The sequence below is a fragment of the Zootoca vivipara genome, chromosome Z (genome assembly GCF_963506605.1).
Source record: "Zootoca vivipara chromosome Z, rZooViv1.1, whole genome shotgun sequence".
In the NCBI taxonomy this organism is placed as follows: domain Eukaryota; kingdom Metazoa; phylum Chordata; class Lepidosauria; order Squamata; family Lacertidae; genus Zootoca; species Zootoca vivipara.
In genome coordinates, this window is record NC_083294.1 from 14,395,629 (window position 1) to 14,410,998 (window position 15,370).

General features: G+C 43.9%; 1 protein-coding gene across 2 annotated transcripts in view; it reads right to left on the reverse strand.

Moving 5' to 3' along the window:
* Positions 1-15,370, reverse strand: part of ABL1 (ABL proto-oncogene 1, non-receptor tyrosine kinase) — a 117,333-nt gene that overhangs the window by 54,504 nt on the left and 47,459 nt on the right. The window contains exon 1 of one of the 2 annotated variants that reach the window (XM_035112972.2): positions 9,854-11,242. The exons of the other annotated variant lie outside the window; for it this stretch is intronic. Within the exon in view, the coding sequence (XP_034968863.2) occupies positions 9,854-9,938 (85 nt within the window). The 5' untranslated portion in view covers positions 9,939-11,242. Of the gene's footprint in view, positions 1-9,853; positions 11,243-15,370 lie in introns of those variants that run through there. 2 annotated transcript variants of the gene reach the window in all.

Sequence of the window (15,370 nt, forward strand, 5' to 3'; positions counted from 1 at the left end):
AGACACAGGTGCGATCTGCTCAACAGAGATAGGCAGAGTCTTAACCTATCAGCAAAGAGAACATACAGCCAGATCATGCACTCTGGTGCCTAACACAAAGTCTTAGCAACTCAGAAAGGATACCTCTCCTGTATTCCAATTTGTTGCTTTAAGATTGCATCCTGTTTCGCATGCTCAATGGAGATCAGAGGGGAAAAGAAATCAATGCACGCTCACTGTGCATATGATGAAGGAAACTCATCAAGTCACAAATAACTTGCTACAGAGCTCTCTCTCTCTCTCTCTCTCTCTCTGTGTGTGTGTGTGTGTGTAAATAAATATTGTTTATGCATATGACCTTTCACACATGTGAAACACATCTTCCCATGACACTACGAACCCAGTTTCATTACAACTGGGCGTTTCTTTTAAATGGGTGATAGGCAGGAGCCAAGCCTTTTGTGAGGAAGCAAGATACTAGATCCACTGGGGAGACTGGGGAGATGGATGGGTGGAAAACACACAGTCTGGAACCAAACAAAGCAGCAGAAGGCCTGGGAAGAAATGCATAACGAAGGAGAGAAGACAGGGACTTATTTCCCCCTTCATGCAAAACAGTAACACACATGTCCCAGGTTTAACCAAAGCTGTTTAGCTTCATCAAGCAAAATAAGAGACACCTGTATGGACAGCAACAGTTACCATGAAATGCATGTCATTTGCAAGGGAAGTACCGTAGTTTGATGTCTGGCATACTCCAGAGGTTAGGGTGAGGAAACAAGCTAGGAGATGGCTCGAACGCAAAGATCTGGCTGAATGCAACTGAACATTGTCCTGTCCAACAGAGCTTTTCCAGGTAGTATGGGGCCTGTTACAGTCTGGCCTAAAGGAGGTGGTAGAAACCAATGGTAGCTCGCTGTGACTTGTTTGCAAAGCATTTTGAGGATAAAACTGCTTGCATCCACCAGGATCTTGATTCTGCTCACTGGGGTGTACAGAGCACTTCCTAGTCATGCTGTGTTGGATGAGTTTCAGCTTGTAAGGGCTCAAGGATGTGGACAAGGTGTTTGGATTGGTGAGGGTGACCACTTGCGGACTGAACCCTTGCCTCAGTTGGTTGATAAAAACTAGCAGGGAGGGAGCAGTTGGCTGTGCCAGGAAGGTGGCTAGTGCGTCCTTGTGAGTGGGGGTGGTCACTCCTTGTTTGAAGGAGACAGTGGTAAAACAGCTCCTCAAAAAATCCTCCCTGGAGTTGGAAAAACTACTGGCCAGTTACTAATCTCTCTTTCTTGTACAAGGTTCCTGAGTGGGTGGTCACAACCCAGATCTAGGCACTCTTGGAGGACACTGATTTTCTAGATTCATTTCAATCAGGGCTTGGCAGTTTTGGCACAGAAACTGCTTTGGTCACCCTGTATGATGACCTCTGTCAGGACAGAAACAGAAGAGATATGTCCCTGTTAATTCTCCTCAACCTCAGCAACTTTCAATACCATCAACCATGGAATCTTTCTGGGGTGGCTGTCCGAGTTGGAAGTGGGTAGCACTACTTTTGGTGCTGAATAGGGTTCCCCAGTCCCAGTTTATCGTAATACTGTTTTCACACATACCCTTGTTCCTGTATTGCTAGTCTTGAGCTGTGAGCAGTTTGGGATACATCAACACAGAAAGACACTACACAAACTAAAAGCAATGGTAACTATTTACAGCAATTCTCAAACACTCCAATGAAGCTTTCTGAAGTTTCAGATCTGACAATAAAAACTTAAGAAGAGCCCTGCTGGATCAGGCCAATGGCCCACCTAGTCTAGCACCCTTCAGAAGCATGATTCTCTCCAACTGTGGAGGCAGAGCATAGAAATCACAGCTAGTAGCCATCTTCTCAAACATGAATCTGTCTAATCCTATTTTAAAGCCATCCAAGTTGGTGGCTATCACTGCCTCCTGCGGGAACAAGTTCCACAGTCTAACTACGTGCTGCATGGAGAAGTATTTTCTTTTATCTGTCCTGAATTTAAGTTTAATTGGATGCCCCCAAGTTCAAGTGTTACCACAGAGGATGAAAAACTTTTTTTTCTATCCACTTTCTACACACCATGCCTAATTTTATAAACTTCTATCATGTCACCTCTTACTTGGATTTTCTCTAAACTTAGGTCACCTCCATGCCCTGCATTTAAAGTATTCCTAAAGTACTTTAACAGCCATGGAGAATCTAGATAAATCTGTGAGGTCAGCATTCTTCACAAACTACTGTTCCCAGGATTCCTAGAGTGAAACCTCTGTCTGTTAATGTAGAACTAGAATGCTTTTGTTATAAGAATTATAAGGTCTAAGATATAAAATAAATGTTCATAAATGTACCAGGCAAAGACATATACAGGGTAGATAGATAGATAGATAGATAGATAGATAGATAGATAGATAGATACCACATGTCTGAAACAGTATAGGAAAACAGTCCTAAAGCCATTTTGACTCTTTCAGTCATCTCAAATACTCCTCTGCAGTTAGGATGGAAATAGGAAATGCCTCCCCATTGTCTCTGTGCTCACAAAATCCTGCCTTAAGGGCACATTTGGGTATGAATAGGGTAAGCCTATGACCTGGATTCAGGAACTAAAGTATTAACCATCACAAAAGAGTAGCCAAACTGTCCAGGTAATGCAATCAGTGACCATTATCAGGTATCCTAGCCTAAGGATTCTGCTGTAGTCTGCCCCTTCTGTGATATATGTATGATGTATTGAAGGTTGGCCTTAGGGTTCTGCTGTAGACCGCCCCTTCTGTGATGTATGTATGATACACTGGGGGGGGGTAGCTTTAAGCTTACAGGGTGGCAATTTCAAAAAGTCTATATAAGGGCTTGCACACCATTGTTCTGGATCCTCCTCCCTCTTACATGTGGCGTGAGGACCCTGTTGCAACAGTTCAATAAAGATCAGGCTTACTAGCTGCTTTGCTTCTCAATATACTCTGGTTGGCCTCTGTTATTTTCTTCTACCAATAGGGAACCCACTTAAGAACTCTATATGAGCTCCTGGATACTCCATAAGGGAAAAGGAGCAGATTGTGTTTACATCACTTTAAATGTATAGTTTGGGTGTGACTTAAATATTCCAAAACGCTGCAAGCTTTCTGCATTAAGGATTCAAACAGTGCAAACTGTATGCTTTGCTGGTACTGGATTTCATCTGTTGTATTTTGATCAGAACTGAATTTGGGTGGGTGGGTGTAGATAATGCTTCAGTTCTCCCAATTACGGAAATTGGAATCTGGCTCAAACGCATATCCTTGCAAATCACATAGAGAAAGAGCCCAGCATTTTCTAAGAACCACAGCAAACGTCAAATCTGCACTAGGCCACTCTGGGGTTACTGTAACAAGATACTTTCACCATACAGGAATGTCTACAGAATCTAATGGCTGGCAGTGAAAGAAATCACTTCTCCGGTTACAAATGTTTTTTGGGTTTTTTTAACCAGTGTGCACTGAATTAGGGAGGGTTCCCCAACAACCATACCTTCTCTGCTCCATTTGAGCTAAGTTTTTACAAGAACCAGCTTTTGCTTTGATGGAAAAATTCTCTGCTTTAAAAGTTACTTGTGTCTTAAAATAAAAATACAGTGAGAGCAAGTTAATTTTATCCTCTCTTTGAGACATATGGATGCAGTTCATTTGTTGAGACCACATCTGCAGCAAGAACAGACAGCACACACCCCCAATCTGATCTACTCCTTTTCACAATGCAAAAAGGGGGTGCGAAGAAGTATCCAAACTGGGAAGGAAGAAGAGAGCTAGAAAGGGTGGGAGCTGCAGCTGTCAACCATTTGGTCCTTCAGACCTCTTAAGATAATATTTACCAGGTGGAATCAAGCAGGAGGGAGGGGGGCGAAGAGACAACCCTTGTAGAAGCCATAACGGAGGTGTTTTGATTAAGCACCACAAACACAGTAGTTCCTCAACTTTTTTCGGGCCGCTACCCCCATGGTTCCATAAATTCATCCCCAGTGCCCACTACCCTGCCATAGAAAAAGCATTGTTCAGAAAAAGAGTTTGCACAAGCCACCAAGGAAGATACCAACACAATAAAATTAAAAACAGTAACAATTAATTGCACATTTAGTAAAAATTCAATTCAAACTACCCAGTTTGATTAATTCAACAAAACTGATGACTTGATCCAGTGACACTAGCTTTTCAAAGTCTGATACTCATTTACACCTCCAACACCCCCTGCCTCCCCCTTGCCTCTCAGGGGCCCCCAAGGAAATCCCACTTTGGAAACCACTGTGTTAGGCAGTAACATTGCTTGAGCTAGCTACGATGGCTTAAAACACAAACAAAAATCCAGCACAACTCACGAAACTATTTACCCACTAGGGATGTAGGAAGATGCCTTATGCGGAGTCAGACCCTTGGTCCAGCTAGCTCCCCATTGTCTAAACTGACTGGCAGAAGTAACTCTCCAGGGTTTGGGGCTGGGAGTTTTATTCCAGCCCTACTGGGGATGCCAGGGATTGAAATTGAGACCTTGCAAAACAGGAATTTCACCAATCAGCTATGGCTCTCTCCCTAAAAAATAAAAAAGATTCTAGTCCTCATGGTTCTGAATAAAGAGCCGAATCAAATAAGAATACAGGAAGCTGCTTCATATCAAATCAGACTTTTGGTCCATCTGGCTCCTTACTGTCAACACTGACTGGCAGTGGCTGTCCAGAGTTTCAGGGATTGTCTTTTCCCAGCTCTACATAGAGATGCTGCTGTGGATGGAACTCTTAACCTTTGAACCAAGGGCTACATTCTGCCAGTGCAAAAATCAGAGGTTTTCTACCCACACCCTCCCATTAAGGGCAAAGCAACAGGCACACTATGCTGAGATAAATTCCACCTGATCGCTGAACGGCAGCGTCAGATAAGGATATACAATTTGTAGTTTAGCAATCATCACACCTTCCACTTCATTCTGTCTGCTGAACAGTCACACAAGGCTTGGGAGTTTGCAGTGTCTTTCATATCCAGGTATGGAATATAATCATACAATTGTAGAGTTGAAAAGAACCCAAAAAATCATTTAGTCCAACCCCCTGCAATGCAGGAATCACAGCTAAAGATTCCCTGACAGATGGCCATCCAACCTCTGCTTTAAAACTTCCAAGGAAGGAGAGCCCACCACCTTCCGAAGGAGTCCGTTCCACTGTTGAACAACTCTTACTATCAGAAAGTTCTTCCTAAGGATTAATCAGAAACTACTTTCTTGTAATTTGAACAACAATAACAATTGGAGTAATGTTTTCTACTGGTATTTCTGTAATGTTTAATTATCTCCATACAGACAGTGGCTGCATCAAAGGAAGGGCAATAAAGAGCCCTGCCACTGGAGGAAGTTGAAGTCTTGAAACAAGAAACCTTCAAGCCTCAGTTTCAGAACCTCTGCTTAAAACTCTCTTGAGAGACCTGCAACATGGGGGGAGGGGGGACCATGTGCTTTCCTTGACAGAGAGAAGTCCTCAATTTAAATGGCTATCTGGCCATAATGACATAATAAGAGGTTGGCTGCTAGATCAGGCCCAAGGGGACCCATACAGTAAAGCATAGGTCAGCAGCGTCCAGCCCATGGGCCAGATGCAGCTCACGGGCCGCCCGTGAACCAAGCCGCCCGCTCAGCAAGTCCCCCGCATGCTGTGCTAAACAAGCACAGCGTGGTGCGGGAACTCACCGAGCGGCACTGGAAATCGCATCTGCGCAGCCGCAGAAGCTGCGGACATGCGCAGAAGCCATTTCGAGTGTTCCGGACATGGGCAGCGCGGCACCGGAAATCGCTTCTGCGCATGTGCGGCCCATGTCTGGCTCATGGATGATAGTCCATGCGAATTCTCCAGCCCATGGCCGGAAAATGTTGCCAACACCTGCAGTAAAGCATTCTGGTCCCAGTGGCCAACACAAAGTAGGACCTGATTGCAGCTCCACTCTCCCCAGTTGTGATTCCTAGCAACTGGAATACAGAGAGAGACTGCCTCTGAGAATGGAGGTTCTGGTATCACAGTAGGCCTGCACATAGGGGGCTCTGCTGGAATGGACCATCAAGTCCAGCACTCTGTTCTCATGGTGGGCAACCAGATACCCAAATGGGAAGCCCACAAGCAGGACCTGAGCCTGACAGCAACTCTTGCCACCTGTGACTCCCAGCAACTGTTATTCAGAGGCAGATTGTCTCTGCCAGTGGAGGGAGAACATAGCCATTGATGGCCTTACTACTCCATGAATTTGTCCAATTCTCTTTTAAAGCCATTCTATTGGTGCCCACACCTTACATCTTATAGGAAAGTCTGGAACAGCAGAAGAGACCCTGAAGTTGCTCATCTGCAGTTAGCACCAGGACAGCTGGCTGAGCAGGCACACAGCTATGGTACAATAGAGCAGGATCTATCCAGCTATCTTTTTCTATACACATACATTTACAGATATGGAGTGAGAAAATGTGCTGTATTTCTTTATAAAGCAAAGGGAGCTAACCTTTGGACTTTCAGATGTTGCTCAGCTACAACTCCCATCTTTCCTGACTAATGGCAATGCTGACTGGGGCTTATGGGAGTCCAACAACATCTGGAGCGTTTGGTCACCCCTGCTTCACTCATTATTTCTAAATTTGCACTTTATGTAAATCTGTGTCCCCTTTTTGATTATGCATTTAAACATAGAAAGTTTATGTAGAGTTAGATGATCGGTCCATCTACCTCAGTATTGTCTACATTGACTGGCAGTAGCTCTCCAGGGTATTAGGCAGGTGGCACTCCAAGCCCTACCTGGAGATGCTGCTGGGGGTTGAACCAGGAACATTTTGCATGGAAAGCAGATACAGTACTTCAGCCTGGAAACAAACTGGCAACGAACGTAACTAATGCAAAATGGTTGCAAGTTACAATGTTCAAACTGCTTTGCAAGCTACAGGTAGGTAGCTGTGTTGGTCTGCCGTAGTCGAAACAAAATACTGTAAAATAAAATTCCTTCCAGTAGCACCTTAGAGACCAACTAAGTTTGTCATTGGTATGAGCTTTCGTGTGCATGCACACTTCTTCAGATACAATTTTGCAAGCTAAATTGATCAGCTGATTGTAGGTGCACATAGATTTTCACAAGCTTCCAATCAATGATAACTGCAAGCCCCCCCCCCCGACCAGCCATGTCTCTCTCTGCCCTACACCCCATTTCAGTAGAATAGGTGGCATTTACTTGGCCTAGCCAAAACAGCCAGGTAGCACTCATTAGTCACAGAAACTGGAAGGTCCTCACCACTGGCATGGCTATTATAGCAGCTTCATTTTGCCCCAGCCAAAGTTGCTGGACAGTCTTCAAGAACAGTCCTACACAGAGAGAATTACAGTAGTCTAGTCAAGAAAGTCAATGGTCAAAATATAATGGCAGGCATCTGTTGGGTTCTGACAGCCTGAAGAGCTCTAATAGAAGCTTAAGAGTACGGTACGTGTGTGCCAATTATGGCACAACTGCACTGGCTGCCGATTAGTTTCCAGGAACAATTCAAAGTGCTGATGTTGACATATAAAGCCTTACACACCTCAGCACCTCAATACCTTATGGTCTGCCTCTCCTCATACAAACCAACCTGGACCCTGCACTTACCATCTGAGGCTGTTCTCTATTTCCCCCCTCCCAGAGAGGTTCGGAGGGTGGCAAAGAACAGGCCTTTTCTGTGGTGACTCCCCGACTATGGAATGCTCTCCCCAGAGAGGTTCACCGGGCGCCATCATTACATGTCTTTAGGCACCAGGCAAAAACATTCCTATTTACCCAGGCCTACGACTATTAAATAATCTATGGCATGTAAAAGTGTGAGGGAGAGGACTGTTATGATGATTACCTTATTATTATGCTGTCTGTTAATATGCTTTTTACTTTGTTTCTATCATTGATATTCTTTGTTTTTAATGCTATACTCCACCCTGGGATCTTTTGATAAAGGGTGGTATATAGATTGAAATAATAATAATAATAATAATAATAATAATAATAATAATAATACTCTGTGGAGCTGTTGAAGGGATCTTGACCCAGGACCCTTCATCCCTTTCCCAACCTAGATAGCTGGCTATGGGACGGCATAGTGTTCTCTAGCACAGGGTCCAGATTCTGAGGAGTTAGATCTGCATTCCTAGGTGTCCTGTATTCCTTCCTCCCACCCCCTTCAGCTTAATGTTCCATAGAGCTGGTGCCTGATAATTATTTTTTAATGAATGCTCCTATAAATTTCCCACATTATAAATGTGTTTATTTTTCTCCCAGCCCTGATTCTTTGTGTCCCCGCACCCCACCAATGTTCGCCTTGCTCAGAGTAGACCCGTTGAGATTAATGGGCATGGCTAACTTCGGTTCATTCATTCAAGGCATCTACTCCAAGTAGAACATACGGTAATTGCAGGCAACTGTTACAATAAGATGGCATTTTTTTATATTTTTAAAAAAGCAAAATTGACTAAGAAGATGGAATTTTTGAGGAAAGGGGGGGGGGAGACTTTGCTTTTGCTCGGTGTTGAGAATCAAACTCAATAGCTGCTTCAACCCCAAATATAAAGATCTGCTTTTATGATCCACTTTTCAGAACTATTTTTGTGGAGAATTCACAGGCCAACCTTCCAACGCTCAAGAAACAGATAGTGCTGACTGGCTCAAGGAAGTCACGGGGACTCATTTCCGCTTGCTAAACTGATGAACAAGAGGAGGCTCCTGGCATGCATGATGTTTGTATATGAGCCACATCCAAAAGCCTCAGCCAACCCACTGTCCAAAACCCTAGAAGAAAAGAAAAGAAAAGAAAAGAAAAGAAAAGAAAAGAAAAGAAAAGAAAAGAAAGCCATGGTCTGCCTGAACAGTCCAAACAATGCCAGAAGAGAAAGAATAAAAAATCTGGATGGGGAAAAATGTGCCATTGATCCCTGGGGAACTGGGACAAAAGGTTAAGGAACTTGACCAAGTCCAAATTAACAAGTGGTGACAAAGTTGAAAACTGAATCCTGAGCTCTAATTTCCAAAGGAAGAGTATAGCTATATTACCAATTCCTCACACTATTGGTATGGATTTTTTTAAGGTTGTCTTTTCACTTTGAAATATTGTGCAAGGCTTTTTTTAAGGTCTTGTGCTGATCTTAAGGTCACTGCACATGTCCCAAAGAATATATGTGAAGTTAAAAAATGTAGAAGGCCAACAGAAGTGAAGTTAAAATGATGCAAATAAAATATCTGCATCAAAAAGGAAGAATTAAAAAACTAACTAACAGCACTACCCCTAAGACACACGTACATATAACCTTTCTGGATCAATTGATGCAAATCTCTCTTCTTCAAAGGCCCGTATGGCTTCATCCTCTCCTCTGAAAAGCAACCTCTTGGGCTGCTCCCGGCAAGAAAGAAGCCCAAGGCACAGATACGTGGTTTTGTTAGCAGATTGTCAGTGAGCTCTCATCAGTTTCCAACCATAAATGGAAGAGAATCGGACACACTTTTTGTACATTGTAGTTAATAAAAATCACCTGGTTTGAAAGTTACAAAGAAATTGCTTAAAGAATAAGCTTCTTCTTTGATGCCGTCAACCCCACCCCCAACAGCTCCCCCTACCCCTCATGCAAGGACTAAAACCATCAAGTGGAGGCTAACTCTGGGGAAGGGCCCTCTGAAGTCCTCCAGCCCAGTCCCCTATCAATGCAGCTGGCCCCTCTCTGAAAAAGCACAAGCACAATTGAACAGAGGCTTAGGCAAAGTGAATCTGGAGTTAAGAATACTGCTTTTGTGGAGCCCTCCTGACAGATTAACTACTCCCTCTCCTCCCTCCCCCCAAATGACCCTGCAGCTCTGAACTCACCTTCCAAGTAGCAGCTGGATGATGAAGAGAGACCCTTTTTCGACTTGCAACCCACTAATTTCAGGCAGATCTCCAACATTTTCATTGGTTAGAGCAAGGCCCTTGGTTTTGTAGGCTTGCTGTCTCCTCCCCTCCTCCTCCTCTTCTCCTCTGGAAAACTTCACACAAAAGTTCCCTCCGGTACATACACACATAAAAAGGCTACAAATCCAGCCTTCATTAAAAAACTGTTAACTGAAGAAGTCAAAGCAGTGGATCATCCATTTTTGATGATTCTTTGATTTTTCTATTATGATGAATTACTCCAAATGAGAGCTCCCAAATTTTGCCATCCCACTTTCCAGCTCCGTCCTACATCCAACTCAAGCAGAGGCTGCATACATTGAACTGCCAACAAAGGGCCCCCTTCAGGCTTTGGTTGTCTGACTTTGTGACATCAGAAAAGGAACGCCCATCCCATGTTAACCCTTCATGGCTCTGCTTTCCAAGGAGAGGAGGGGAGGGGTGAAACTAACAATTTCGGTTTCTTTCTGAGTTTCTCACTTTCTAAATCCTAAATCCAGTTCTCCACACTTCTGCAGCGATCTGCAATTGTGAAAGTTCATCAGTGTTTTAGGGTCAGTATCTCCTAACGTACTCATTTTTGTATGCAGTTTTGACCAATACCAGACACATTTTTGCAAAGCTATTCTCCCTAGTTAATGCATTTTTGTATATTATCTTCATTAATGTATACATATTTTTCTAATTTGTGCATTTTTGTTTTTATTACTTATTTATTGCATTTATATCTCACCTTTCCCCCCTCAAGGAGCTCAAGGTTATATATCTCCTCATTCAATCCCCACATCAACCCTATGAGGTAGGTGAGGCTGAGAGGCAGTGACTAGCCCAAGGTTACCAAGTGGGGATTTGAACTCTGGTCTCTCCCAGGTCCTAGTCTGACACTAACCACTATACCACACTGGCTCTTTATTAATACTTATTGCTTGCATGGAGAACATGGTTGCAAAATTCAGAAGAGTGTGCATTCTGAAAGATCTTGCATTGGTGCAACAAGCATGCACTGGTCAGCTTCTTATTGAAAGGCTAACGAAACTGAAATTCTCCCCCCCCTCTTCACTAGAAAAGGGTCAGCCGAGACTCTACAGGTGGTGGCCTCAGCCCTTTAGAAATTCTTAAGGGGCGGGTAGTGGGTAGGCATGTTTAAACAACTTTCTGTTGCTTTCTAGCTTCACAGCAGCATGAGAGAGAAATTCTCAGATTTTTTTCTGGAGATGGTAAAACAGAACTCAAAGACAACAGAAGTGATAATACAGTGAGAATATAGAAGCTAATCCTAATGGAAGCCAGGAGATTCATCTGCTCCCCCCCCCAAAAAAAAAACTATGCTGAAAGAAAGGAGTCCATATTAGGAACATTAAGACCAGTCCTATAGGATCAAGCCAATGGCTCCTCTAGTCCAGCCTCCTGTGCTCACAGTGGCCAACCAGGTGCCCCTATAGGAAGCCCTCAAGCAGGACCTGAGTGCAACAGCACTCTGCCTCTCCTGCACTTTCCAGCAACTGAAATTCAGATTTATTACCACCTCCAACTGCAGAGGCAGAGCATAGCCAGCGTAGCTCATAAGCCATTGATGACCTTATCCTCCTCCACAAATTTGCCCAACCCTCTTCTGAAGCTGTCAAAGTTGGTGGGCATCACTGCCTCCTTTGGGAATGGGTGTGTTGTGTGAAGAAGTCCTTTCTTTTATTAAATAAATGAATCTTTCTCATTAACCTGTCTCTGCTATCCATGAGATTTAACCTTGCTATACATATTTAGTGTGGTACTCATCCACTCGCTACTCTACCGCTGGACAGATTTTATTCTGTAAGAGGTATATAAATTCCTCCTGCCAACCTAGCAGTTCGAAAGCACATCAAAGTGCAAGTAGATAAATAGGTACCGCTCTGACGGGAAGGTAAACAGTGTTTTCATGTGCTGCTGTGGTTTGCCGGAAGCAGCTTAGTCATGCTGGCCACATGACCCGGAAGCTGTCTGTGGACCAACACCGGCTCCCTTGGCCTATAGAGTGAGATGAGTGCCGCAACCCCAGAGTCATCCACGACTGGACCTAACGGTCAGGGGTCCCTTTACCTTTATATAAATTAAATAATAATAATAGTCATGATCCAGCCACAAACTGGTAGACACCACCAGTGCTTCTCATAGAGGCTGACAAATAGCCCCCTGCAAAGGCCCTTACAGTGGTACCTCTACTTACGAATGACTTGACTTACAAATGTTTCTACTTACGAATGGAGCTCCATCCGCCACCTTGGATGCTGTTTAGATAGGATGTTTTCTACTTATGAATTTTTAGATAGGGTTGCTTTGTCTTACGAATTTTTTCTCCCAATGCATTCCTATGGGATTAGACTTACAAATTTTTTCGACTTACGAATGTGCGTTCAGAACACATTAAATTCGTAAGTAGATGTACCACTGATATATGTCACCTTGTGCCTGGCCTATCTTCAAAATGGCACCCATGGGCACAGTGACATGATTGAGATCTTTCCCCGGGTGCCCTCGGTGTCTCTGAGCCCCACCCTACTCACTGCCTCCCTTGGTCATGAGATGGAGAGAGCAGTTGCCACTTTTCTCCTATGAAAAGCGCATAGAGCTGAAGGAGGAAATTGGAGGAGTGATGCTCCTTTCAACTCCCTCTTTCAACTCTATGTGGTTCTCAGGGCTTCTTTGACTGGTGGCTGACTGATGGATTGATTGATTGATTGATTGAATCTAAAGCCCACCTTTTTCTCCAAGGATCCCAAGGTGGTGTACATAGTTCTCCCCCTCCTCATTTAATCCCCATTCCACCCCTGAGAGGGTGAGAGGCAATAGCTGTGAAAGTGTGTTAATTCATTAATTCATTCATTCATTCAACTTATACATCACCCTATACCCAGAGGTTTCAGGGCGGTTCACAACAAGACCACAACATATAAAATCAAACCAAAAGCGGGAACCCAATATATTGATTAAATAAATTGATTGAATAAATTATTTGAGTGAGGATTCAATCCCTGGTCTCTAGTATGACATACTAACTGTTCATTCTTCTGGATCCAGTTTTCATCCAGATATCTTTGAAAAGCTAAGTATGTGTCTGTTTGTATGTGAAAGAGAGTGAGCACACTTTCTCCCTTTCTGTCTGTCTGAGCAGGTGGGTTAATCTGGGTGGGGAAAGTGACCAGAGAGAGTGGACCCCACAGCACTGGTCCAAAAACCTATATGGGAAACCATAACATTTTTCAAATAATGCTTTGTCAACAGCAGGGAGAGGTTAAACTAAACTAAACTAAAAACAAAACAAAACTGAATATTATGTAACACAGAGCATGGGGCAATCCTGACCCTCCCAAGTTGGGGGCAGCAGTTCTGGGAAATTGCAGCATAGTCACATTGCAGGGAGTATCACAAGAGCATATCCTGAAACTGAGCAATTCTGACCCCTCCTGCTTTCCATAGCATGAGGTCTGTCTACTGCTGCAGCTGCAGGAATGCAGAATTCCATAAGAATTCCAGTGGAATTACTAAATGGGATTACTAAGACTGCCCCTATTAACACTCAAGAGAGGGACAACAAGGTTAACACACTCCATGCCGAAGAAAGGAGGATGAGCAGGAAATCTGAATTTTGTGCTTCGATGCCAGCTTCTCCTTCTTAAAGAGCCTCACAGCTCCCGCCCCTCAAGCTCAAATTAGAGCGATAAAACCAGGAGGGAAAATTTGGTTTCCACCACTTGCAAAACCAAAAAAATCTAGGATGGGTGGGTCTCTTTGATATTCCAGATTTCCTTTTCGAGAGCACAGATATTTCCATCTGCTACTTGCATGCTGAATCCAGGGTTGCTTCAGATTCTCTGTTTTCACAACAGATTCAGACATACAGAGATGTTGGGCATGTGATCCCACTTCTGCCAACTAGTCTATTCCTAACTTTTGTGTCATAGCCACTAGAGGTAAGCCTCAGCTGAGAAGGGCCATAGGTTAGTGCTGAATCAGGCCAATGGCCCTTCTAGTCCAGCATCCTCTTCTCACAGCAGACAACCAGATGCCCATTAAGGGCAACCTGCAAGCAGGACCTGAGTGCAACATTCTCCCTTTCCTGTGTTTTCCAGCAACTGGTATTCAAAAGCATTGCTGCCTCAACTATGGAGGCAGAGAGTAGACATCATGACTAGTAGCCGTTGATAGTCCTCTACTCCATGGATTTGTCTAATCCTCTTTTAAAGCCATTCAAGTTGGTGGCTATCACTGCCTCTTCTCGGAGAGAGTTCCATAGTTTAACAATATGCTGCATGAAGAAGTCCTTTATTTTATCTGTCCTGAATATTCCAGTGCTCAGCTTCATTGAATGCCCACAAGTGTTAAGAGAGAGGGAGAAAAAATTTTCTCTATCCACTTTCTCCATGCCAGGCATAATTTTATAAACTTCTGTCATGTAATCTCTTAGTCGTCTTTTTTTGTAGACTAAAAAGCCACAAACGCTGCAAATTTTCCTTGCAGAGGAGTCACTCCATCCACTTGATCATTTGGGTTGCCCTTTTCCTTGACATACCCTGTTACAGAGAGCAGCACTCTTCACAAAATCACTCCTCCAAGTGGGGAGGAAACAGTTAATAAAAGCCTTCTTCCAGAGTTAAGAGGACCAAGCCTGAGCGATCAAATTACATCTGAGGAGGGAGAAGAAGTGGAAGAAGAAGAAAAGGAATAGAAAATATATGCCCGAACTTTTGCACAAAGTGTTAGACACAGCAGGGATGCGGCTTAAACAAGGAATAAGCCATTATTTCTCCAGAGTTGTCTTGAGGGCAGTTGAAAGAAGCCCCCCACACAAACACATACACACAAACTTGCCAGCTCAGATCTTTTCAGATGCATTTTGACTGAAGGGTGTACAATGAAACATCCCCTGCTCTCCATGTCCCCCTCTCCCAGCTTCCAAAACAACAGTTGCAAGAATTATTAGGGAATAAAAGCACCCTTCCCAAACCCACATTTAATGAGGAGCCCCTTTTCATCCCAAAAGGTTATCCAAACAAACATTCAGCCGGGGAAACGGATCCAGCAGAGCAGTTTTGCTTGATCCAAGCACATCTTGGAAAACAAAATCTTGGATGACATCAGGATGCAAGCGAAGGCCCCAGGCCTGGAGTGGAGTGGGTGTAAAAACATAAGTGCCTTGCTAGATTAGGCTAAAGGGAGCCAACCACATGCCCCAATGGGAAGCTTAAAAGGTGGACGGACATAAGTGCACAACTGCAACACTCTCCCCACTTTCTATTCCTTCAGCTGGTATTCCAATGCATTGCTGGCCCCTAACAGGGGAGGCAGAACAAAGGAAGAGCTTTGCTGCTAGATCAGGCCAAAGCGGGCAACCTAGCGTAGCATCCTGTTCTCACAGTGGCCAACCAAATACCCCAATGGAAAGCCTGCAAGCAGAATCAGAACACAACACTCTCCCCA